Raw genomic sequence first — 21,246 nt, forward strand, 5'->3', positions numbered from 1 at the left:
CAACATCGTTGTTCTTTCTGTAAAATGTACATAAGTATTCCAAAAATTAGATGAACTCAAATAATAATCAATTTACAGCTCACGCAGATTTGACCTTTTGAACAATTCGGACAATACGCGAGGGAGATGAGTGTAATTTATAAATAGAAGCAGCTGTCACGAAGAACGGCAAACATATAAGAGACCTTTCCGCTCTCGAGGGGGTCCAATAGTTGGCACAAATTGGTGAAACCTATCAGAGAAGCCAAACGGCCGAAATGCTAGATATCACCTCGTTGAATGGAAAAATACCGTTAACAACGCGTCAATATTTGCTATACAGTGCCATGAATATTAATGATTAGACATTTTTTCGGAAACAGTATCTCTGCTATTCTCAATCCGATAGCGAAGTTATCATAGATATTATTTGAGATATTATTTGCTGATAGCATTGATAGTAAATAAGATTTATTCATTGTTTTTTTCGTTGATATTTTGCACCGAATTGATTATCAAACGTGATACTTACAATTAGTACGTGAATATAATCACGAAGATGATTGATGATAATAACTGTGATATTAAAAATTCAGACGCACGTTCATTATAATTCTTTGAACAACTAGTTTTGCGCGTTTACCTAGTTCATTATTTTTGCCTTTTTTTACTTCAGCGACTTCTAAAAAAAAAATACAATAATACTCCTGTTATTTCAATATTTTTTTTTGCGACTTATCAGATTTTAAATTCAATCTTTGTTAAAATAGATACGCATCTTGTTGAACTTAAAAACGAATCAATCCAATTTTATATACGTATCCGTGCGTTATATATCTTATCTCAAAAAAGATTCGCTGTAAGTCGAAGGTCAAGCACGCACGCGTGCGTTTCGATGACTAACATTGCGAATACGAAATTCGCCACACGCGGATCACGCACATGTGCAAATATTCCTATGCATACCGGGTGTTTATTTGGCATCAGGTGGACGCGAATGAACTCATAATTATACAAATATATTGTAGATACTTTAGACGATTCTTTTTGGGCATATCTCCAGTCGAGCGAAAGTTTTTCACCTAAATCCGCAGCCAAGTGCGTGTGTAATCACACGTGCGTATATAATTATGCTTGTGATTTTTTGTTTTATACACGCCGAAGACACGCGCTAAGTGAACGCTGAATAATGTCAATGTGTGTACCACGGGCTATTATCTCATACTATGGTCTTGCCAAAATGTTGTTTTGCAAACTCTTCAAAACGAAGGACGCAAATTTCCAAACTTTCAAGCACATGAGTCGTAGATTTTAATATATCTGACAAAGATCGGTAAAACTCTTATCTTAAAAAGTAATAATAATACCTCAACATGCGGATTACCTAAAATCTAACGATCTCTATTGAACCTGCGCTTCTAAAACAATTACTTAAGTAAATTTATTTTTATACTCAAAAACTCAAAATGAGTTCTATAAATGAAAAAAAAAAGAGAAAAGAAAAAGAAATTCGTGTTTCCACAAGCCTGTATACGATACATACACTTGTGCGTGAATGAAGTTTTTTTCTTTCTATACTAGTTGCCTTTAAAATCGGCATGAAAAATAATCGTACTCGCATAATTATATTATTGCTTGGCACACACCCACGTCATTATAAAGTTGTGTAAAAAAAAAAAAAAGGAAAAAAGAGGAGTAAAGTAATGAAACTGAAGAGCTAGCTGAACTTGTTTGCGTACAGTATATTCAAGGATCAATCCCGGAAGAGATATCGCAATATCTAAGCAAGGTAAACATGTTTTATCAAATTCGCAATCAGTAGTTTATGATCACCAAAATTCCACCAATGAAATTTCAACTTCTAGAGGCTCGTGTTGTGCAAGGTGACTCGAGTTCAAAACCACATTGAATTTGAACTCAAATAACACCAGGCATATAGATTTAACTATTGCAAAACCAGCTGAAACTCTAATGAAGATCTTCCTTCACCGCAGCATCTTCATGAGGATTTTTTTAATTATAAGACTGAACACATGAGCTGCATCTAATATGGAAATTTCATTTACGTACAGGTATGTGTTTGCCTTATAGTAAACATGAAAAAAAAAGGAATACAAATACGCATTCAATTATATCTATTAGATTGCAATGTTGTTTAAAAACAATAACGAAGCTAGACATCTACGGGAATATCGAAAGTTTTTTTTTTGTATTCTTTCTTTTTATTCTCAACGTAACGATTGATATTAGCAGTAAAACTGCATAACAAACGTCATTTTGTATAAAAGTGCAATGAACTATCCAGCTGTAATATTATCTCTTGCCAACGGAGTGTAGGTGTAACTTGAAAAGGAATGAAAGAGATAACTGGTGTATAGAAAACGTCAACAAGATCGTTTGATTATTATTACTAACGTTGTTATTGTAACAAAGATGCGACGATGGTATGTACGTAGATCATACGTCACAGTTATACGCTCCCTCGTATTTTCGTTTTAGTTTTTTATTCACGGTCAAATTATGACTGCGGAGGTTTGCGTATAGGTATACTATAGCTATTTACAATCTACGATCATTTTTGCAGTCGTAATAGGCCTATTACCGGCATCATAATCCTCGTCCGATTCAATTACATTATTTTTTTGCTTCGCAGATGCTCTCGAACGGCCAATCGAAAGCTGGTATTACGTGGGTGTGTTTGAATATTACCACAAATTGGCCACACCGTATTGTGCTGCAGATATCGCGGATACTTTTCGTTACCCACGAACATCCTCAGCCGGTTGTTTACTCCTCGTTGAAACGTGCGGCTAACGTAACGCAAAATATACTCACGACGATCAGCAATGAATATACTACACGAATAATTCTACTACTAGATGACGTAGAGAATACGCCCACGAACGTTATGCAAGTTTTATTTAAAGACATTGAATTTGATGAATAAGTCTGACCGTTTACATCAATTCATTCAAAACTAGAATTTGAATTATCTTAATGGCAACGCTTGTCTCACTCGTTAATTTCGTGTCAAATTTTGAATTCGAATATTAACGACCGCGCGGTATTGATTATCATACTCATAAATCTGATATAAAATTTTCGATAAAAAAATTTCAGAGATGGGTGTGACGATCGAGATCAAACGTGCGCGCATTTGGATATAGTGAAAGATTACGAATTCACACGTGCTACAAATACAAGGAGGACGACGCTTGTTTTCAAGAAGGAAAGACCTTCTCTTCACAAACGGTGGGGATAGTTATTCACTTCTCACTTATTTTAACCAATCAGAACCAAGTAAGATGTGCGAAAACAAATCGCGTGTTTACTGAACAGCCAAGCAGTGAATCGTGCGATAATTAAACGATCCCACTGAACTAAAAAAGCTGCTTTTTCCATACCGTTCGCCTCAGTACCTATCAAGAGCTTGAGTAGCGCGCACGTGTTTTCGAAGGTAGATGAAAATTCGAGTATTTGTGGTCACTCGCTCACTCGAAATTGAGTAAAGTTATTTGCGTTTTTTACTTTTATTTTATTTCAATATCTACATCGCTGTAAGCGCATATCAACGCAGCGGTGAATTTCAATTACAATCATGTAACAATCAATAGTTACAATTGTAGTCATCGATAAGTTACCATTCAAACAATTATCAGTTATTGTTTATTGATTTGTGATGAATTGGGGAAGAAAGATTGACGAGTGCATCTATTGTAATTGATGCATGCTACGCTTTGAACGGGGTCATAACTCTCTCACGAAACTGACGCAATTCTTCGCTCGCAGCTGATGTGAATTTGCAGAAACCAAAGTTTCCAAATACCAGGTAATATAATTGAAAAGCAATTATTGTCAAATTGATGATACGAAAGTCCGTGAATCAATTTTTTATCTGTGTAGGCCGGTCGCCTCGAAATTTGCGCAGGTAAAAAGAGGAGAAATACCAAATTATCCCTCTTTGTTTTTCGTTTTTTTTTTCTGCTCGTGTACAGACTGGAGCTACATTTTTACTTATCCGACGTAATTAACGGTTTCATAAATTCTTAAAAATTTGGGACGTGGTGTCGACTGCATTAACATGCAAAATGAATTATTTATTATGTTTACAATTGCTGCGCTTGATTGACGCCTCCTCTGGAATAAAACGCTTTTGCAAAACGGATGCTGCTATCTACATTCAGTCATTGACCACGATAAGACTGTACGAAATCATTTGTAGCCACTTCCGGAGTTATCAAATCACTTAAATCCTGGATTCATATATGACCGCTTGATTTTTACAGGATGGATGTTTTACCACCGTATATCTCATACTGCGGTTTTTCATTTTTCCCACCCAACGATATAACTAAAAAAATACAATACCTGTTCTCATTTCTGTACAGGGAAATATTTTATATCTACCTCGATAATCGTATAAGGACTATCCTTCAGCGAATAACAGAATAAAAATCCATCGACAAGTAGCTGACCAATCCTATTATCATAATCTGTAACTGAACAAAAAACAGTCTTGTCATGCCCATTACGACTACGGTTCCAGTATTTTCTTCTTTTATATTCTTTGTTCAAACTTATCGTACGATTCGATGTTTTTTTTCTTTCTATCTTTGTGACGAATGACGAATTATCGTATCAATCCTATACCCAAAAAAGCCAATCATTTGTTATAGTGACATCATGTATTCTTGGGCTAATCCCTTGTATCGGGTAAAAATGAGGGAATAGTCGCTTCTAACGATATATTAAAAATACTCTCGTAGGTGTATTCAGTGCCAGGTCCACGGCCAACTTGTCATCCTGGATAGTAGCCAGAGGGCAAGACAATCACGAACTTTCCACTCTCTCAAGATACTCATTGTGTTATGAATGTAGGGGTATTTGCTATACGTACATGCAATTTTTTTGTTATTTGTTTGTTGTTAATTTTCTGTTTATGTTTACGGTCACGCCTACGTTGCAGTGTTCTATCTTCTCTTTTTTATCTCTCAGTCGCAGACAATGACAAGATAATGTCATTTCTCCTAATTTTCGATCTATATCATGTCAATTATGAAGAATATTTAACAGAATAATTTGTTTTTTCTTCTAACGTCGAGCTAGTTTGCGGTACAAAATTGGAGAGTTAATGATCCGGATATACTGGAGTATCAAAACTATTTTTAACCCCTTCCGCAAACCGTTTAGTAATCTTTCTATATTAGTATGGAGATAAGAAGCTTAAAATGGCAAACGTAGGCTTTCTTTGAACGAGACGAGAAATATTGAATCGCGCTGCAGTGCAGAAATAAAAAAAATAACTAATATCATTCTAGTAACGATGACGTTTACATAATTTTACGAGCCTGTCTACTCTGCATATTCACGTAATCTTGTATGCGGGTTAACATAATGTTACGTGGAATAATTAAAACTTTACGTAAATTTTTAAGTCTCAATGATTACATCTGTAATCAAACACGTGATCACTGGTGCATATGCAGACCAAGTAACACGTGCAATTTCTGAACCAGTACTCCATCTATTCATAGTTGATAGCATTTTTTGCCAAATTACATCAGTTAGCCTGGTAATTTCCGCTATTTCGCGTTAATATTAATTTTTCCTTGAATTATGATGATCATTCTATTATACGTGAACGAAAGAAAAAAGAAAAAAAAAAGAAAAACCATACTACAATCTGACAAGACTAGATTACAAACAGTTTATACAAAAAATTTTAAATAATTCATTATTCCGAATACACAAATCTTAGCTGAAACGATTTCATAATTTTGTCATACTCTAATTACTCAATTTGATAATGTTTTTTCCAAGTCAAAATGATTTATGCTAACACAGAAACCTAAATTAAATGATGTAACATGAGTTTTTTCAACTTTATCAGCTGTATGGTTACCTTACGCTCCTTCGCATCATGTCATCGAAATAACATATACGTAATTTATGACATTTCGTACACTCGTGATAAAACTTGACCTATGCTGCTATTACTATACCAGCATAACGTGGAACAAGCAGATGACCCTTCTATAATCATTAAAATTACATCAGGGGTATCATTTTCATTTCTTCTCTTCTTATTTATTTATTCAGTCAATTTCTTTTATTTTTCTTCGAAAATTTTATGAATCCACTTCTTGTGATCGCATATTTTCATTGTGCAACTGCAAGTTGTGCAGTTATAATTGGCAAAGAATATTGATTTTGGCATCTTTCCAAATATAATCGTCAGCAATATTACTTGAGCACCTATGATATGATATCTAACGTTTAGATACGTAGTGTTTGTTAGTCATAAATTTTAATTATAGAGACCGGAAGTTGATCGCATCCATAATTACCACTGATCTATATACCACTAATAATTACCGACAAATATCGTGCAAATTCCAAACCGATGACTATAATCTTCCGAATTACTGATTTCATGAGTAATATTCAGTGACCCAGAGGAATGGCTCAGCATATTATTATCATTAGTTATTTTTTTTTAATCTGACGAATCGTGGAATCCTTAGCTTCTGGGGATCCGCCGAGACGAAATTCTTCCTCCATGTTTTTGGCTAAGGATCAATTATTTCTTTTTTTTTTCTATTTTATTTTTCAATTCTCTTTTTTTATTGTTATTATTAATATTTTGTTAGTCCGTTGAGATCAACATGTTAGTTGAAAGACGGCCAGAACTCAACCCCATTTCGACTAAACATTGGGTTGCTTACGTAAAATGTCTCGTCGCAGGTTGAGCTGACCAATTCGGCAAAAGTGTGTTACTATAGATTTAGATTTTTCCATACGCATCGAACAGATTTTAATATTATTGTTTTTTTTTTTTTCAAATATATACCCTCTGTCTCTGAAAACTAGCCAAAAAATTTACTCTGAAAAATATATTAGTAATAATTCTACAACAGTTTCGGAACGGCAGGTGGGATGTCTGTACCAACTTTTTTTTTTATTCCTTTTTCCTCTCTTTTTGCAATTTATTTTTATGACTGCGAAATAGTTGGCCTCAATTAGGTTTAAAAAATAGCTAAAACGCCGATATATTATTGAGACAAAGACGTTAGTAATCTGTACGTGGTCATAGCTATACATTCTCATACGCAGCATTTAATGAAAATCATGTTTTTTAATCTTGCGGGGTGAAAAATTGTCTGATTAACACATGACATACGTATGCACGTCTGAATCTTATCCGTGCATTCATACAAACGTAACGTTAGGTATATCTAATTTCTGTCGCGATGTGGTATAGATATTGATTGCTGTTCGATTCATCGTTAGTATAGCTGCTACTCATGTTTACCTTGAAGTCATTCTAATCACTTTCTTTGTAACACGTTACAACCAAAGGTTAATTCCATTATACCAATCAGTCACGTTACCCGTGCAACGTATTATCAGTACTTTTTTTTTTATTATTAAATTAGGGTCCCTCTAATCCGCCTCGTTGCTCATACGGTTGAACAAAAGCTATTAAATACTGATTTACGTCATGCGAAGGAATACGAGTTCTAGAAACCCCGGATTTTTCGTGTTCTATTTCTTTAGTTATTTCATTGATAACGTGAATTTATTTATCGGCATGGGTTCTCATAAATATACAATATAAATATTAAAACGTATGTGCATTGTTTATCGATTACGTTTGATTATTAGCTTCTAATTAGCAGTTGATGAGCATTACGAAGCTGTTATTTTTACTCTATCTTTGCGATAAATGAAAGATAACCGTTGAAGCAAATTATTATCAATGCATCAGTACAACGCGTAACGCAAATATACAGTTGGCATTATATGGTCTAAAACGAATACAGTGTATGTGTATACGACTTCTTAAATACTCGCAAACAATTATTGTGCACATTTGATTGATCAATACGAATATATAGCCACATCCAAACTTTCACCATCTTATGCAAGCCCACAATATTACAACAGAGTTCTTCGACGTTCCTATATTCTAGCATACTTATAGTCGGAGCTTTAGGCTTTGATACCATACAGCATACTGTTCCTCGGGCATGAAATAGCAAATTAAATTCTATCGCAGCACATGAACTATACATAACTGTTCGTAATGTGTAATTTTCAACGGGTTTCGCAATCTTTATACTAGTATAAACTATTCATGTGTATATGCACAGTAATATTGTTGGCTGGTTACTGCAGCAGCACAAAGTGCACCTGCTCGGTGTAACTACATATAATATGGAATTACTGTCCGATGCTGTAATTTCTGTAATCGAAGAGTTAATATGTTAGCGTTATGCATTGGATAGGGAAATGTGAAATGATGTTAACAGCATTATTCTAGTTTCTCTTGTGATATCGACCGAGTTTATTCGCAATCTATCTACCCGATGTGTATATTGCAGCTATGGCAGAGTTCAGCAACTACTGCGTTTTTTGGAGAAATTAAAATCACACACGCATTTCTTCACAGCTATTACGGATCCGTCGTACCGTCTAAAATTTTACCTATACAAGGAAATGGGATAATAATGAATTCAAATGAATCGAATCCTGTTACTAAATTATAGATTTATCGATTAGCTCACCGGTTTCTATGGTCATTTTTATGGTAAGGCCAATGATCTGGTTACATAAACGTTGCAATGATTATGAAATAATTGGACTCCAGTTTGTTTGATCTACCGTACCGTGTAATTACAAAGTGCCTGAAAATCGTGTAACAATAATTCACAACAATTAGTCGGTCAGTTGCATATTTTTATTTCGGGAGACAGTGGCGCGAGGGGGATGAACCGGGTTCAATTAATTTACGACTGATCGTGAGTCATCGGAACCTTAAACAATTCAATTGCATGTGTATCACATAGTTCATACGTGTTGGTTTTGTACTTTGATCCAGGTTCACCGAAACCCGTGTTTCAAACGCAGTGTCTGACCGTCACGTGGTATTCCCATCTTATCGACCACGGGAATAACGCCCTATGATTTGCTGAAATAGCATCACGTGACACGAAACGTCAGAAAACCAGAAGCAAACTGCTGTCTGCTCCGTCCTCCTCCAGCGCAGCGTCCCACACAAACGTCGAACAAGTCGACGCAACTTGTCACAACCAAGTGCTTCGAGAACGCGGAGCTAAAGAACAAGTACCAAGGAAGTGGAGAAACAAAGGACAAGATTGATCCTTATTCATATTTGAAAAGGCACTTTAAACTTAAACGGTTTTAAATAATCACCATTTGTGTCGAGTTACTCAACCGTTTTGAATAAAACGTCATTGTTAAGCCTTTTTTTTTCAAATTAAATTTTATTATAATTTACCAGTGGTAGACGGTGAGCAACTCGAAACTGATTTGGATGTAAAGAATCGTGTGAGAACAATTTTATAATAAATCTTAGATTCGCCTCAAGACATCTCGAGGTTTTGACAGCTCTTGTCAAAATGGTTGGGGTTAATTTTGAAGATTACTTGTGAACGAAATTTACCGGCCTTCGAGATACCAGTGATACATATCTTTGTGGAAATTGTAAACAAGGCTATTGATATTCATGAATAAACAAGAAAATTAATACCCCTTAACGTTGGATAGAACAAATTAAACACAGAAACAAATTACAAAAAGCTGGAACATTTTTGAAGACAATTAAATAATTACAGGCCTTTTTATAAGGTCTTGATAAACACATAATGTACAGCATGAACTATATTGGAAAATTCATCAGCAACTTCAGGGATTTTTACAATGAAATTAACGCTGCTACTCTTACCGGAGCCATTGATGTTGTAGTAGTTGAACAACCAGATGGATCCTTTGCTTGCTCGCCTTTCCATGTCAGATTTGGAAAACTCTGCGTACTTCGATCCAGAGAAAAAGTGGTGAGTAGAAATAATTTCATCTGAGATATTATTTTTGTCATTTTTCTTCAATTGCATTATTTTCAAGTAAATTTAATACCCGAATTTGCTTCTTGTTTGAAGATATCTTTGTTTTGATCACGTGAAAGTTGAGACAGTGATTGATATTTGTTGTTCAATCATTATGTGTCGTTATGAATCAGTTGACAACAGCAGTCGGTTTAACTTTGGCTGATCATCTTTATACAGGTTTAAAACTTGGCTAGGGTTAGCATCGTTATATTACTATTTACATAGTTTATTATTAAATCAGTACCGCTGATGATAACTCATCTATTTAGTTAGTTAAAGCTTCTAAAATGAACATCTCTCAACAACTCAATGTAAAGTAAACAAGAATTTTAGCTTCCTTTACCTTTTTTCAAAATACATCACCATCAATACAAACTCCTTCTTTATCAGAAATTCTTTTTTTAGAGAAGTACCTCTGTTATCTCCATTAAAATGACAAAACTAGGGGTGCAGATAAGCTATAATCTTACTTCATGGTTTTATGATTTCAGGTGGACATAGAGATAAATGGGGAACCTAGACAGATTCATATGAAGTTAGGAGACTCCGGGGAAGCATTTTTTGTTGAAGAAGTTGGTTCAGGTGGTTCTCCAACTGATACAGAAATCCCACCGCATCTTGCCTGCTCCCCGATTCCACATGACAGTTGCTTTCCACCACAGAGGTAAAGTGTAGCCAATTGGATACAATACAATTGCATCGCATCATTTTTTATTCATTTCAAAGTCTTAGGTGTCCTTCATGAATATTTTCACATTTCATTGCCAAATTCACATTATTCTCAGGGAGACTGGAACTTTGTTTATCAGGTTCAACCTACTCTCAGAACTTCCTCAGGAACAACGAGAAAAATTACTCCGAGATTCAGTTCTCTCCATCGAACGTGAAAAATGGGAGGAGATGTCAGCTCTACCTCCGGATGAGCGAGAAAAGTTCCTGATAGAGCAGTTCTCAGATCTGCCAAAAGTACATCGCGAAAAATGGCTGCAAATCGCTTCGTTAACCACAGAGGAGCGAGACAAAATTTTCCGCGAAAACTTTGGCGATATATCGACTGAACAGAAGCAGAAGATGATACGCGAACAATATTCTGCCCTGAAGACTGAGGATAGAGAGAGATTGTTCAAAGAAAATTTCCCTGAACTACCCGTAGAACAGAGGCAGAAATTTGAATTTGCTCTACTCAGTGACTGGAAGGGAAAGGACGAAGAAAAATGGGATGAGAATCAAATAGATTCTAAGAATGATGACGAGGAAATATTTAACATGGATAACATTGATGGTGATGAACCTAAGCCGGCTTCAGTTTCAACTCCTAAAACATTCAATGCTGTGGCTTCAAATGAGAGAATTCGAAAGATAAGTGTTGTGAAAAACGATTTCCGACCAATAAATGATGACCCGCAGAGCAGCTGCAAGGAAAAATCTAGCGATGAATCGAATATCTCTTTGTCTAAGAAAAACTCCAAAGATGAAACAGTTGAGGAGACTAAAGTGAGCAACGCGTCTAAGAGAAAGCGTAAGAGGAAGAGCATCATGAAGAAGAAGGGTGCACAAAGAAAAACCAGCAATGGAAGTAGTAGCCAAACTGAAATGAGCGAAAACGACGTTCTTGCTGCTGACGAGTCTCAGAGCGAGCCGGTGAGTTTTTTTGTTGTGTGTTAAAAAAACATGGATAAAGATTTATTTCTGTTATTTTACAAAAATTCGGAATCGTTACGAATGTATTCATTAAAGTTGTTAAAGGGGCCCAGTCCAGTTGTCGAGGTTGAGTCCAAGAATTCATCGTCAGAGCTAATCGAAACCCACTCCACTTCACTGTCGCAGGACATAGCAGTACCACGTGCTGAAACTGATTTTCATTTCTTCAGTGATACAGAGATCACCAAGTAGGTCAATTTTTTTCAATGTTAATTCTTTGAAATTTATTTCCTATTATCACGGTTATCAACATTTTTTGATAATTTGTAAGAAATCGAGAATCCCGGAATCGTTCTCCAGTCCAATCTGACACCGAATTTGAGATCCGCAAGCTTAGCGAAGACAGGGCAGAAATTGAAGATGAAAAAACGCATCAACAGAGCTGGAGATGGGGCGAATTGCCAAGCCCTCCGCCCGATTCTACTTTATCCTCGCACAGAACTTCAATGAATGCCTCAGCCACGGCGAACCAAACAAATGATTGTAATTACGTTTTTAATACTATTTGGAACAATAACATGCTTTCATTATTGCTGCGATTAATTTGTTGCTTGCGGCATATGTTTTCGTTTAGCTTTCAAGTAATTGAACAAAGTCATTCATTCATAATATAATCGCTTTTCTGTACTACGTGAATCTGTACTAACTGCTACCATCTGTAGCTTCAAAAGCGATTCTTTATTACTTTCTTACTAAACACGTCGGTAATAAGTTAAATCTAATTTCCGTGGCAGTCGAAGCCCATCAATCAATCCTCAGCCGAACACTGGCCTACATGAAGAGGAGTAACTCCCGCTTTGTTCGCAACCCTGAATCAGATGGAATTTATCTGAGCGATCTCAATGCGGATGAACTTGATCCCGAAGTTGCTGCACTTTATTTGCCAACATCCCATCGTCGTACCACAATTCCTAAAGGTATTGCCTAGCATTGGTCTATGGTAGAAATCAATCGAGTCTCTATACAAATTCAATCATGATCATTCACACAGCTACTGCAATCATCAGAATTAGTACCGCTTTAAGTAAACCACTGATGTTCAAGTGTAAATGACAGACCCCTGTATGTGTATTTGAATTTTTTTCTAGGTGAGAAAAGCGTCGACGAAGAAGACGCAGAGTCAGGAAATGGCCCAAGTCTGCCCCAGAGTCCTAATAGCGTAGAAGGTGCCATTGGTGGCCCAAAATCTCTAGATAGTGATTTCGAAGAGCCAAAACATACTCTTTTTGAAAATACTGCAGATGTTTTATTGTCTCTTTGCGGAGGATTAGATTCTAAGGATGGTCCATCGGAGGAAGCTTTCCATCAAAATCTGCTTCAGTTTGAGGATGTCTGTAACGATCCAAAGTTATTTGAAAATCCAAATTTGGTGATAAAAATTAATGGAAAATTCTACAACTGGGCCATGGCATGTCCCATCGTTGTTACTCTCGCTGTATTCCAAAGACATCTGCCGCATAACGTTGTCGACAATTTGTGCTCTCGTTATATGTCAACCCCGGTGCATGAAGACAAAAAACAACAGAGTGGAGTGAAAACCGAAGGTCGCAGTGGCTACAGCTCCTGGTTTTCATGGAGCCGCTCAAGTCAACCACCTAAAAAATCACAAGACTTGTCTCAAGTTGATGGACCAATAGTGGAAGAAGCACGTGCGCAGCTAGTCGGAGCCAAAGAAGTATCTACTCCTGAAGATATGCCCTCTGTAAGTATCAGAATGGAACCAAAAGACGACGAAGTTATTGACATACCGTTAGAAACTGAAACTGCGGTTCAGACTAGTTTCCCAAGTACACCAGAGGAATCAATTCTCGATAAACCAAATAAAGAACGAGGTGAACGAGAGGGTGAAGGCTACAGCGGAAGCGAAGATTCTGACAGCAATCGGAATGAGCCTCAAGGAGTAAAAATACCAATCGAAAGAAGATCCTATTATGAACCGACCGAGAAATATAGGAAGACACTCAGACTGTCCTCTGAACAAATCGAAAGCCTCAATCTCAAAGAAGGACCTAATGAGGTTGTATTCAGCGTGACGACTGCTTACCAAGGCACCACGCGATGCAGATGTCACATCTACAGATGGAAATGGGATGACAAAATAGTAATCTCCGACATTGACGGCACAATAACTAAGTCCGATGTACTTGGACACATTCTGCCCATTGTTGGAAAAGACTGGGCCCAGTCTGGTGTAGCTCAGCTTTTCACCAAAATTAAAAACAATGGATACAAGCTACTGTATCTCTCGGCAAGAGCTATTGGTCAAGCCAGGCTCACTAGAGAATATTTGAAGAGCATTAAACAAGGAGATTTGTCTCTGCCCGAAGGACCACTGCTTCTTAATCCTACGAGCCTATTATCTGCTTTCCATCGAGAAGTCATAGAGAAAAAACCAGAACAATTCAAAATCTCTTGCCTTAGCGATATTCAAGCCTTGTTCCCGGAGGATGTAAAACCTTTTTATGCTGGATACGGGAACCGCATAAACGTAAGTATTGATTTATCAAAACCATTGTGACATATTATTCTGAGAATTGCAAGCAGAAAATAATTTCAGACCGATATTTTTAATTTTTATGTTTCAGGATGTGTGGGCGTATAGAGCAGTAGGCATTCCTATCGTGAGAATATTTACTATTAATCATCGTGGAGAATTGAAGCATGAGCTAACGCAGACATTCCAATCTTCGTGAGTAATTTTCCTCTTCTTTAAATATTTTATCTTGTTGATTTTACATTGTCGATGTCTTACGTAATCTAGGTAGGTAATTGAAAATCTATTTATTATATGTACGTTCATTTGGATTTAGTTTATCAAAGAGTAATGTTTTTTATAATTTTCTATAATTCATTTTATTGTGAATCTTGGTGTGTGTTATAATTATATTGTAGATAAATGCACCACTCTGAGAAGCGCATCGCGTATATCTGGCACCTCAAATCTCACATTTTATTCGCAAAATTGACATTTAGTACTGGTAAACAAAAACCAACGCGCGCTTTGCACTCCTGAGTGGTCAGTTTTTCTGAATATTCTTGGTGCTTTTTCAGCAACGAAATACTAAAGTGCTCATCAATTTTTCCCGCTCAAGCTCCAGGGCAAAAATAGGCTGAGATAGAAATACTAATCCCGCAGTTCAGTAAAAACCAAGACACAGTGAAATTAAACAAATTCCTAATAGAAAATACAGAGTAGTTCTTACGGAGGGCTCTTTTGTGTGGTTCCAGTTACACGTGTCAGAGTGGAGTGGTCAATGACTTGTTCCCGCCATTGCAATACTACCACACTTCTTCAGATGACAACGCAACCATAGATAGTCGATGATAATTGATTGAATCAAAGAAATAGAAAGTCCATTTCAGTAGCTAATTTAATAGTCAAACGATACTTCATTTGCTGGTCAAATAATCTGTCGTGGACGTCTACATGATGCATGTCAAATAGCTCCATAAAATGGGGATGAGAATTGGAAAATACGTATTTAGTGAATTCTTAGTCAGGTCTACAGACATTATACATTTGAAGAACATCTGTAGACATAGTATTTTTGTAGATACACACCGATTGATATGTATATTTATTTATTGCTCTTTGAAAAACTTTCAACTATCGAGATTGTACATAGAAAATTGACATTTTTTTACATAGTTATCTACACTATGTTATACTCGTAATGTAGTGACAATTTGGTAATTGAAATCGATAATTTTTGCAATTCCTATAAGTCCGGATGTCGTTCGTGATGATTGAGAATTCTTCTCCCGTGGTATTTTATGTATGAGCTATTATTGTAGTTAATTATCGACCGACTCCCAGAATTTGACAAGGAAAAGCAGCTGGTCTGCTATAACTTTTTGCTATCCCTTCCGTTTTTAAACAACATACTTGAACAAGTCGATGGGGTATTTGGTTGTACATCCACTTGCTACTCCTCCACTTATGATATATAGGGTAAGCTTTCGACACTACACATTTGATTTTTGTTTTTGCTTTTCTATTTACACCTATGATCATTCATTTAACTAACTCAAAATCCGGAATACGGGCAATTTGACATCGCTCTATTGTAGGTTCTTCTTTCCTACAATTCCTCATTTCATTTAATATCTGTTAAAAAAATTCAGTCATGGTTGTATTTTATTTGTACCCTTTTATCACGACGGAATTGATATTCATTATTCGCCTTGTGACGTGTAATATTCCTCAGTGAAATTGACACATTTCATACGTTGGTGGAAATCTAATTTTTTTCGTTATTCACTCTCTTCCAGGCATGAGCATTTCTTTTAATGCCAAACTTCTCCCAGGCATTTGCTAATACTATAATAGCTCTGTTTTTAACTCATCAGCACCACGGCCGAGCATTTTTTTATCACCACGATAGAATTCCAAATGAATTACCATAAACTCTTCAAAGAGTTGAACTCCTTGCAACAAAAACATGATTTTTGACGATATGTTTTTCATGTACATTCTCGTAGGCACTCATATGTATCTCCATTCTTCTCATGACTTTACAGCTTGCCAGAACTGCTCAAACATGTGATCGATCTAATCAAGAGTAATAACATTCAATTTTACAAGGTCTCTATATTAAGGCGTTTTAGTGATACTATATTCGTTGTTTGAAGAGCTGCAGCAAAACTCGATCCAGCTAAAGATGCAGCGGTAGTTTTTGACTCAATGAAAATAGTAAAAATCCCAAAATGACGCCTACTTTGTAAATTGAAAATTTCATTGAGCTTATAGATGTTATGTGTTAGTGAAATCTGATTATTTGCTGCTAAATCATTACTGCTCCATAAGTCAAGTGTTGACTGAATGTTGACGCTATCAAATGCCTTGACAGGATTTTATTTTTTATTTCATTTTCCAGATACTCGAACATGAGCTACATCGTAGATCATCTCTTCCCACCGCTGCCCGAAGATGCAACAGACGAGTTTAGCAATTTTGCTTATTGGCGTGAGCCTATTCTTGAGATTCCGGATTTGGAGGTACTCAATATCGATACTCAAACAACGCAATAATAAATCTATATTTGGCACCAGAGCAATAATAAAACTGCTCATTATTTATTGAACCAGTTGTTCTATCTAGCTAAGTTTTATACTATGCGTATCAATGCGGCTGAACCTGGCTGACGTATTGCTGCAAATGACTTCTGCATAATGTTTTGTCTACCCTCCGATGATTGGTGAAGAGATAAAGAAAAGATCACGTTTTAAAGTCATGTCACAACCTCACCAATTTGAGAAATTTGTTGTTGGCATTGAAATGTTTTCCAGTCATTCGGCTACTTGTTAATAAACGTGATAATCCACTCGAGCATATTGTAGTCTACGGTGTTTAATTCCAAAAACATTCCAAGATAGGTGATATTCAATGAAACTTAAAGACACCTGTTGTTTATTCATTTGTCACTCTCGGTTCCAGTTCCTTGCCTGCAAACGTCACAAAGGTTTCACGCCATACCTAGCGGCTTAAGCAACAAAAATGCCCAAATTTTCTTGAAAGGAATATATTTACCACTATAATTCTGAATTTGGCTTCCAACGACAACGCCTTTGTTGTGATAAAGGTGAGATAATAGGTATGAAAAATCCAATGCCATCTTCGGATTTAGAGTGGTTTTCATTATTATTCAACTACCACTAGGGTATATAATATTCACTTCGTGTATTGTCCATGTTACTCAGACATTTAATATTTATTTTTGTACGGGATCTATATTCAGTTGGTATGGCTAGAAGATATTGGCAAGTTGGAATATACGAAAACTGACTTTTGGATTGTGATATTCTGAGAGAATGAGTAGATATATTTATTTAACAAAATTTAGTATCCGTTTAAATTGTTTTAAGTTACATGAACTGAAACGGATCTAAATAACTTTTTAGATATGTCGTCTAATTTATTTGTTATAAATATGAATTAATTTTTAACTTTTCAGGGTAAATTATGCATACACCTATAATAATATATATATTTATTGTCAAATAAAACTATTAGATTCTAATAGGTTCGAAACATTTAATGAGAAACTAAAAAGAAAATGATTTTTTTCCCACGTGATAATATTTGTTAATTACCTTATGATTATTATTTTTATAATTAGTTATATTATCATTAGCACTAGCGCTTTTCTTATTATTATCATCATTATTATTGTTATTATTTCCATGTTTAGTAGTTGGATCTAATTTCTTTTCTTCGTTTTTTTTTTCAATAACTGCTCTCCATTTCATTTCACATTAAGTAATTATCAAACGCTAATCAACAATGCAATGTATGATTACTTTACCAAAGAAAACCGCTCCACTTACAATTAGAGAGTGCACTTGCCCATATAAATAGTGAAAAGTTGGAGATCTATACACAGTCTCGTAAAATGTCAGGCCACTCAGTTGTATATATTCATTTTTATAGAACAGTTGATGAATATGTTTGTTTTTATTTTGTCTTATTTCAAGAAGCATAAAAAGTTCATATGAAGAGTGACAACAAATGGTATCATACATGCGTAATTTAAGTACACTTGTATGCCTAGTTGTCATTCATTGACTTATATCTACAGGTTTATTCATTAAAGTTGTGTATCATTTAGTAAGACATGTATATACTATATTGGAATTAGTTATGTAAGCCAAATTATGTAAATTATATGAATTTATTTTGTAACAAGGTATTATTAATTTTCGTTGATTGTTATATTATTATAATTATAAATATCATTAGTAATATGTCGTTAGAAGATGAACGTTTGAAATTTCGAATCTTCCTCATGTCCAGTTACCAATTTGGTCTGGATCAACCCTAGATGGTATGACGATCTGAATTTCTGTGATTTGAGAAACATGAACAAAACGTTTGGCTTAGAATTTAATCCGCTCACTTCGCTTTATATTCTGTGTCGTCACATACTTGTTAACAATACATTCAAATAGTAAATTATAAGTGTAACTGAGTAAACCTTTATTATCGGAGAGTTGAAACAGCTTATAGAATACAAGTTGAAATCATTAGATTCTAATATAGTATGAGCATGGCGCGAGGCCTTATGCTCTAAATTCCTGATTTAACCAGTGCGCTACGTGCAGCTGTCCGTTCTGCATCTAGATTATTCTTGAAAACTTCACCCAAAGTCTGAGAATATGTATCGAAAAATATAATGAAAAAGCTATTGAATGTTTAATCCGAACATTAAAAAGCAAGCATTGATAGATTTCAATGAACTTGTTAAAGGTGTGATGTTAGCTGCTTGATCGAAGACTCATCATCTCCAAGGGTTGAAACCACAAAAATTTTACCTATAATAGCTCACAGCTTCTCTCCATCATTTTATGTCGCCAAAGCTGAGTCATGTCAACTCAAATGAGCCCTCAGAATTTTTGGCTTGGGTAAGATTAAAATTTTCTCAAAGCTGAAGACTTCAGTTGTTGAAGGACCAATTTCAGAATACTAAGAACAAGCTGTGGACTCGATGATTTGATATGAAACTGTTAAAAAGTATTGTCATAGCTCTCTGTGCAACAGCTTATTCAGTGTTATAAAATCTTAGCTTGTAATCTCCATGAATTTTATGCAATAAAGGAAAAAAATAATTGCTACTTAAAATTCAGAGCCAATTCTAGTATCGTTTATAGATATTAGTGAATGACATTTTATTGCGATCAAATTCACTATTAGATCTTTGTTCCTTTGATTAATTGTTGATAGCGATTATTATTTTAAAAACTCATCAATTTACTTGCAACAAATATTTTCAATATCAATTAGACAACACAGGGTCTGCCCCAAGTTCATTATTCTCTATAAATGCAGAATCTTCGTTATCAGAAATATCCCATGACTCGACAGATGTGGTGCTCCATTTTCTGCATTTATTATTCGCTCTAACATTGAAAGCTACCTTCCTAGAATTTTCACACGTAGTCTTTGGCTTTCCTCCGTAAATCCAGTGATACAGGATCTATCAATCAATTATCTTTACAATTATTTTACAAGTCTTCTCAAGATTGACAGGACAGAAACGTTCTCAGTTCACTTACCCACGACATTCCTACTATCCAAAATATAGCGAATGCTAGAGAGCAGCTCATCCTGTATTGAATAAATTAAAAATTTACTTCAAATTATACTGTTTGGAATGATAGTTGAAACAACTCGGATTGGAATTTAATTTGCTTGTTCTGACATTTTCAAAAAATTTATGACTGTTTGTTTATTTTCACTAGCTATATGCTTTTATTTCTGTGTTAGATCAAGGTGCAGAGACTTTGAGAATAGAATACTAGTCACATGCTATGATGCACATACTGGATTAAAGATCAGGGTTTAAGGTCATCGCAGTAACGGAAACACAAGGGAAACTTAAAGGTAAACAATTATTTATTTAATTATATGTACAACTCCGTCTCAATATCTGATATGAAATCATGTATCGCTAACATCTCCCGTTTCCATTGTGTCATCATCTTCTTCGTCTGTTTTATCTTCAGCAATCTGTGTGTATCCTTCGTTCTTCACGAATATGCCAAGTGGAGTTAATTTGAACGTTGCCAGGGCCCTACCGATGAGTTTCTGCAATGTCAATAATGAACAGTCGTTATAATCCCATTGCGGATTTAGAAGAAATCAGACTCACCAGTATTCTTGCTTGCTCTGGCGTGAGAGTCTGGCCTTGTTTACAGACATCATGATCCTTAAGTAACGTGACTACTCCTTTTTGGAGAGACGTTGGAAGCCCCAATTGCCTCAGATGTGGTTCTATACTATGAGCAAACTCGGGCATTGGACCTTCAGGTATTGAGATACTTTCTGTTGCTATAAATCCTGAACGAGCGTAATCCTCCTCTCCGTATTGTTCCATCCAGTCTAAAACCTAATGAACAAAAACATACATGCTTAAGACTTGGATATATTCATATTTTCGTGTGTCATTACCTCATCTTTTGGTCTGTTGGTAAAAAGAAGTCCGCACTGGCCTTTTAGTGCAGCTGATAATTTGTGTAATCCATCTTCTGCTTCCTCTTCAGGAGATTTACCAAGGCCTAGCGCCATGATTTTATTTTTCCCAAAAAAGAACCTACTATCTTTCCAATTACCTCGTATATCCTTAAGTTTATTATTCCGCATATTTTGAACGGAAAATAAAATTATGTTTGAGTACTTCGAAACACATTTTCTGATGTCTTCGACAATCTGTTGTTTCAGTACTAAACCCTTCTTGCTGGTCTTCGTGAGAGTGACTGGAAATGAATATAAATAATTGAGAATAAGTTGCTTATTTGGTTCAAAATGAGTGATAGTGAACGTGATTTTTCAAAGAACGCCGAAATTTGATGTCTTGTGAAAGGTTAGGTTTAAACAATCGTCGACAATTTCTATAATTTGGTTTGTTAGAGATTCGAGGATATTGCATACTTACTTTTTTTATCCCGCTTTGATTTCGGCATCTTTTTTAATCTACGTTATTAAAATTTTTAGTTAATTGAAACCACTATTCAAAACCATGTGCTTATGCAGCAAACACGCTTCCCGTCAGAGAGTGTACAATTGACAATAATAATTGTTACTTCGGCCATCTTGGTTGCGTTTATCCATCGATAGGTGGCGCAATTGCCGACATCGATGTGTGGAATTATTTTAAACAAA

The 21,246-nt window shown here is 35.6% G+C and overlaps 2 protein-coding genes across 7 annotated transcripts; one reads left to right on the forward strand and one right to left on the reverse strand.

Moving 5' to 3' along the window:
- Nucleotides 1-3,359: 3,359 nt before the first annotated feature.
- Nucleotides 3,360-19,206, forward strand: LOC105686376 (phosphatidate phosphatase LPIN1). Of its 5 annotated transcripts, XR_007277468.1 has the most exons (11): nt 3,360-3,808; nt 8,861-9,836; nt 10,379-10,551; nt 10,673-11,528; nt 11,625-11,776; nt 11,860-12,071; nt 12,323-12,505; nt 12,677-14,076; nt 14,174-14,277; nt 14,817-15,540; nt 16,466-16,648. XR_007277468.1 is itself a non-coding variant. In XM_048652141.1 (10 exons), exons 2-10 carry the CDS (start codon nt 9,648-9,650, stop codon nt 16,617-16,619), a joined length of 3,414 nt encoding a protein of 1,137 aa, XP_048508098.1. In that variant the 5' UTR covers nt 3,360-3,808; nt 8,861-9,647; the 3' UTR covers nt 16,620-19,206. The 5 variants fall into 5 exon arrangements, 4 of the variants coding, with proteins under 4 accessions (XP_048508098.1, XP_048508099.1, XP_048508097.1 ...); XM_048652141.1 differs by lacking the exon at nt 14,817-15,540 and having other exon boundaries at nt 11,634-11,776; nt 16,466-19,206; XM_048652140.1 differs by lacking the exon at nt 14,817-15,540 and having other exon boundaries at nt 3,362-3,808; nt 16,466-19,206.
- A 756-nt stretch (nt 19,207-19,962) lies between these two features.
- LOC105686275 (mRNA turnover protein 4 homolog) lies at nt 19,963-21,180 on the reverse strand. 2 transcript variants are annotated; one of them, XM_012400929.4, is made up of 4 exons: nt 21,020-21,180; nt 20,536-20,840; nt 20,237-20,473; nt 19,963-20,172 (listed from the first exon to the last, which is right to left on the reverse strand). In XM_012400929.4, the coding sequence occupies exons 1-4, from the start codon at nt 21,045-21,047 to the stop codon at nt 20,026-20,028; spliced, it is 717 nt and encodes a 238-aa protein (XP_012256352.1). In that variant the 5' UTR covers nt 21,048-21,180; the 3' UTR covers nt 19,963-20,025. The 2 variants fall into 2 exon arrangements, with proteins under 2 accessions (XP_012256352.1, XP_048508120.1); XM_048652163.1 differs by having other exon boundaries at nt 21,016-21,144.
- Between the last annotated feature and the right edge of the window lie 66 nt (nt 21,181-21,246).

This window comes from Athalia rosae, chromosome 3, assembly GCF_917208135.1.
Source record: "Athalia rosae chromosome 3, iyAthRosa1.1, whole genome shotgun sequence".
Taxonomy (NCBI): Eukaryota; Metazoa; Arthropoda; class Insecta; order Hymenoptera; family Athaliidae; genus Athalia; species Athalia rosae.

What these genes read in the sequence shown, in the direction of transcription:
- LOC105686376 (XM_048652140.1), top strand. Translation starts at nt 9,648, where the DNA reads ATGTACAGCATGAACTATATTGGAAAATTCATCAGCAACTTCAGGGAT. An exon ending in AGTTGCTTTCCACCACAGAG is followed by an intron (nt 10,552 to 10,672) that starts GTAAAGTGTAGC and finishes CATTATTCTCAG; the next exon opens with GGAGACTGGAACTTTGTTTA. An exon ending in TCGTACCACAATTCCTAAAG is followed by an intron (nt 12,506 to 12,676) that starts GTATTGCCTAGC and finishes ATTTTTTTCTAG; the next exon opens with GTGAGAAAAGCGTCGACGAA.
- LOC105686275 (XM_012400929.4), bottom strand. Translation starts at nt 21,047, where the DNA reads ATGCCGAAATCAAAGCGGGATAAAAAAA. An exon ending in ATCAAAGCGGGATAAAAAAA is followed by an intron (nt 20,841 to 21,019) that starts GTAAGTATGCAA and finishes ATTCATTTCCAG; the next exon opens with TCACTCTCACGAAGACCAGC. An exon ending in CCAACAGACCAAAAGATGAG is followed by an intron (nt 20,474 to 20,535) that starts GTAATGACACAC and finishes TTTGTTCATTAG; the next exon opens with GTTTTAGACTGGATGGAACA.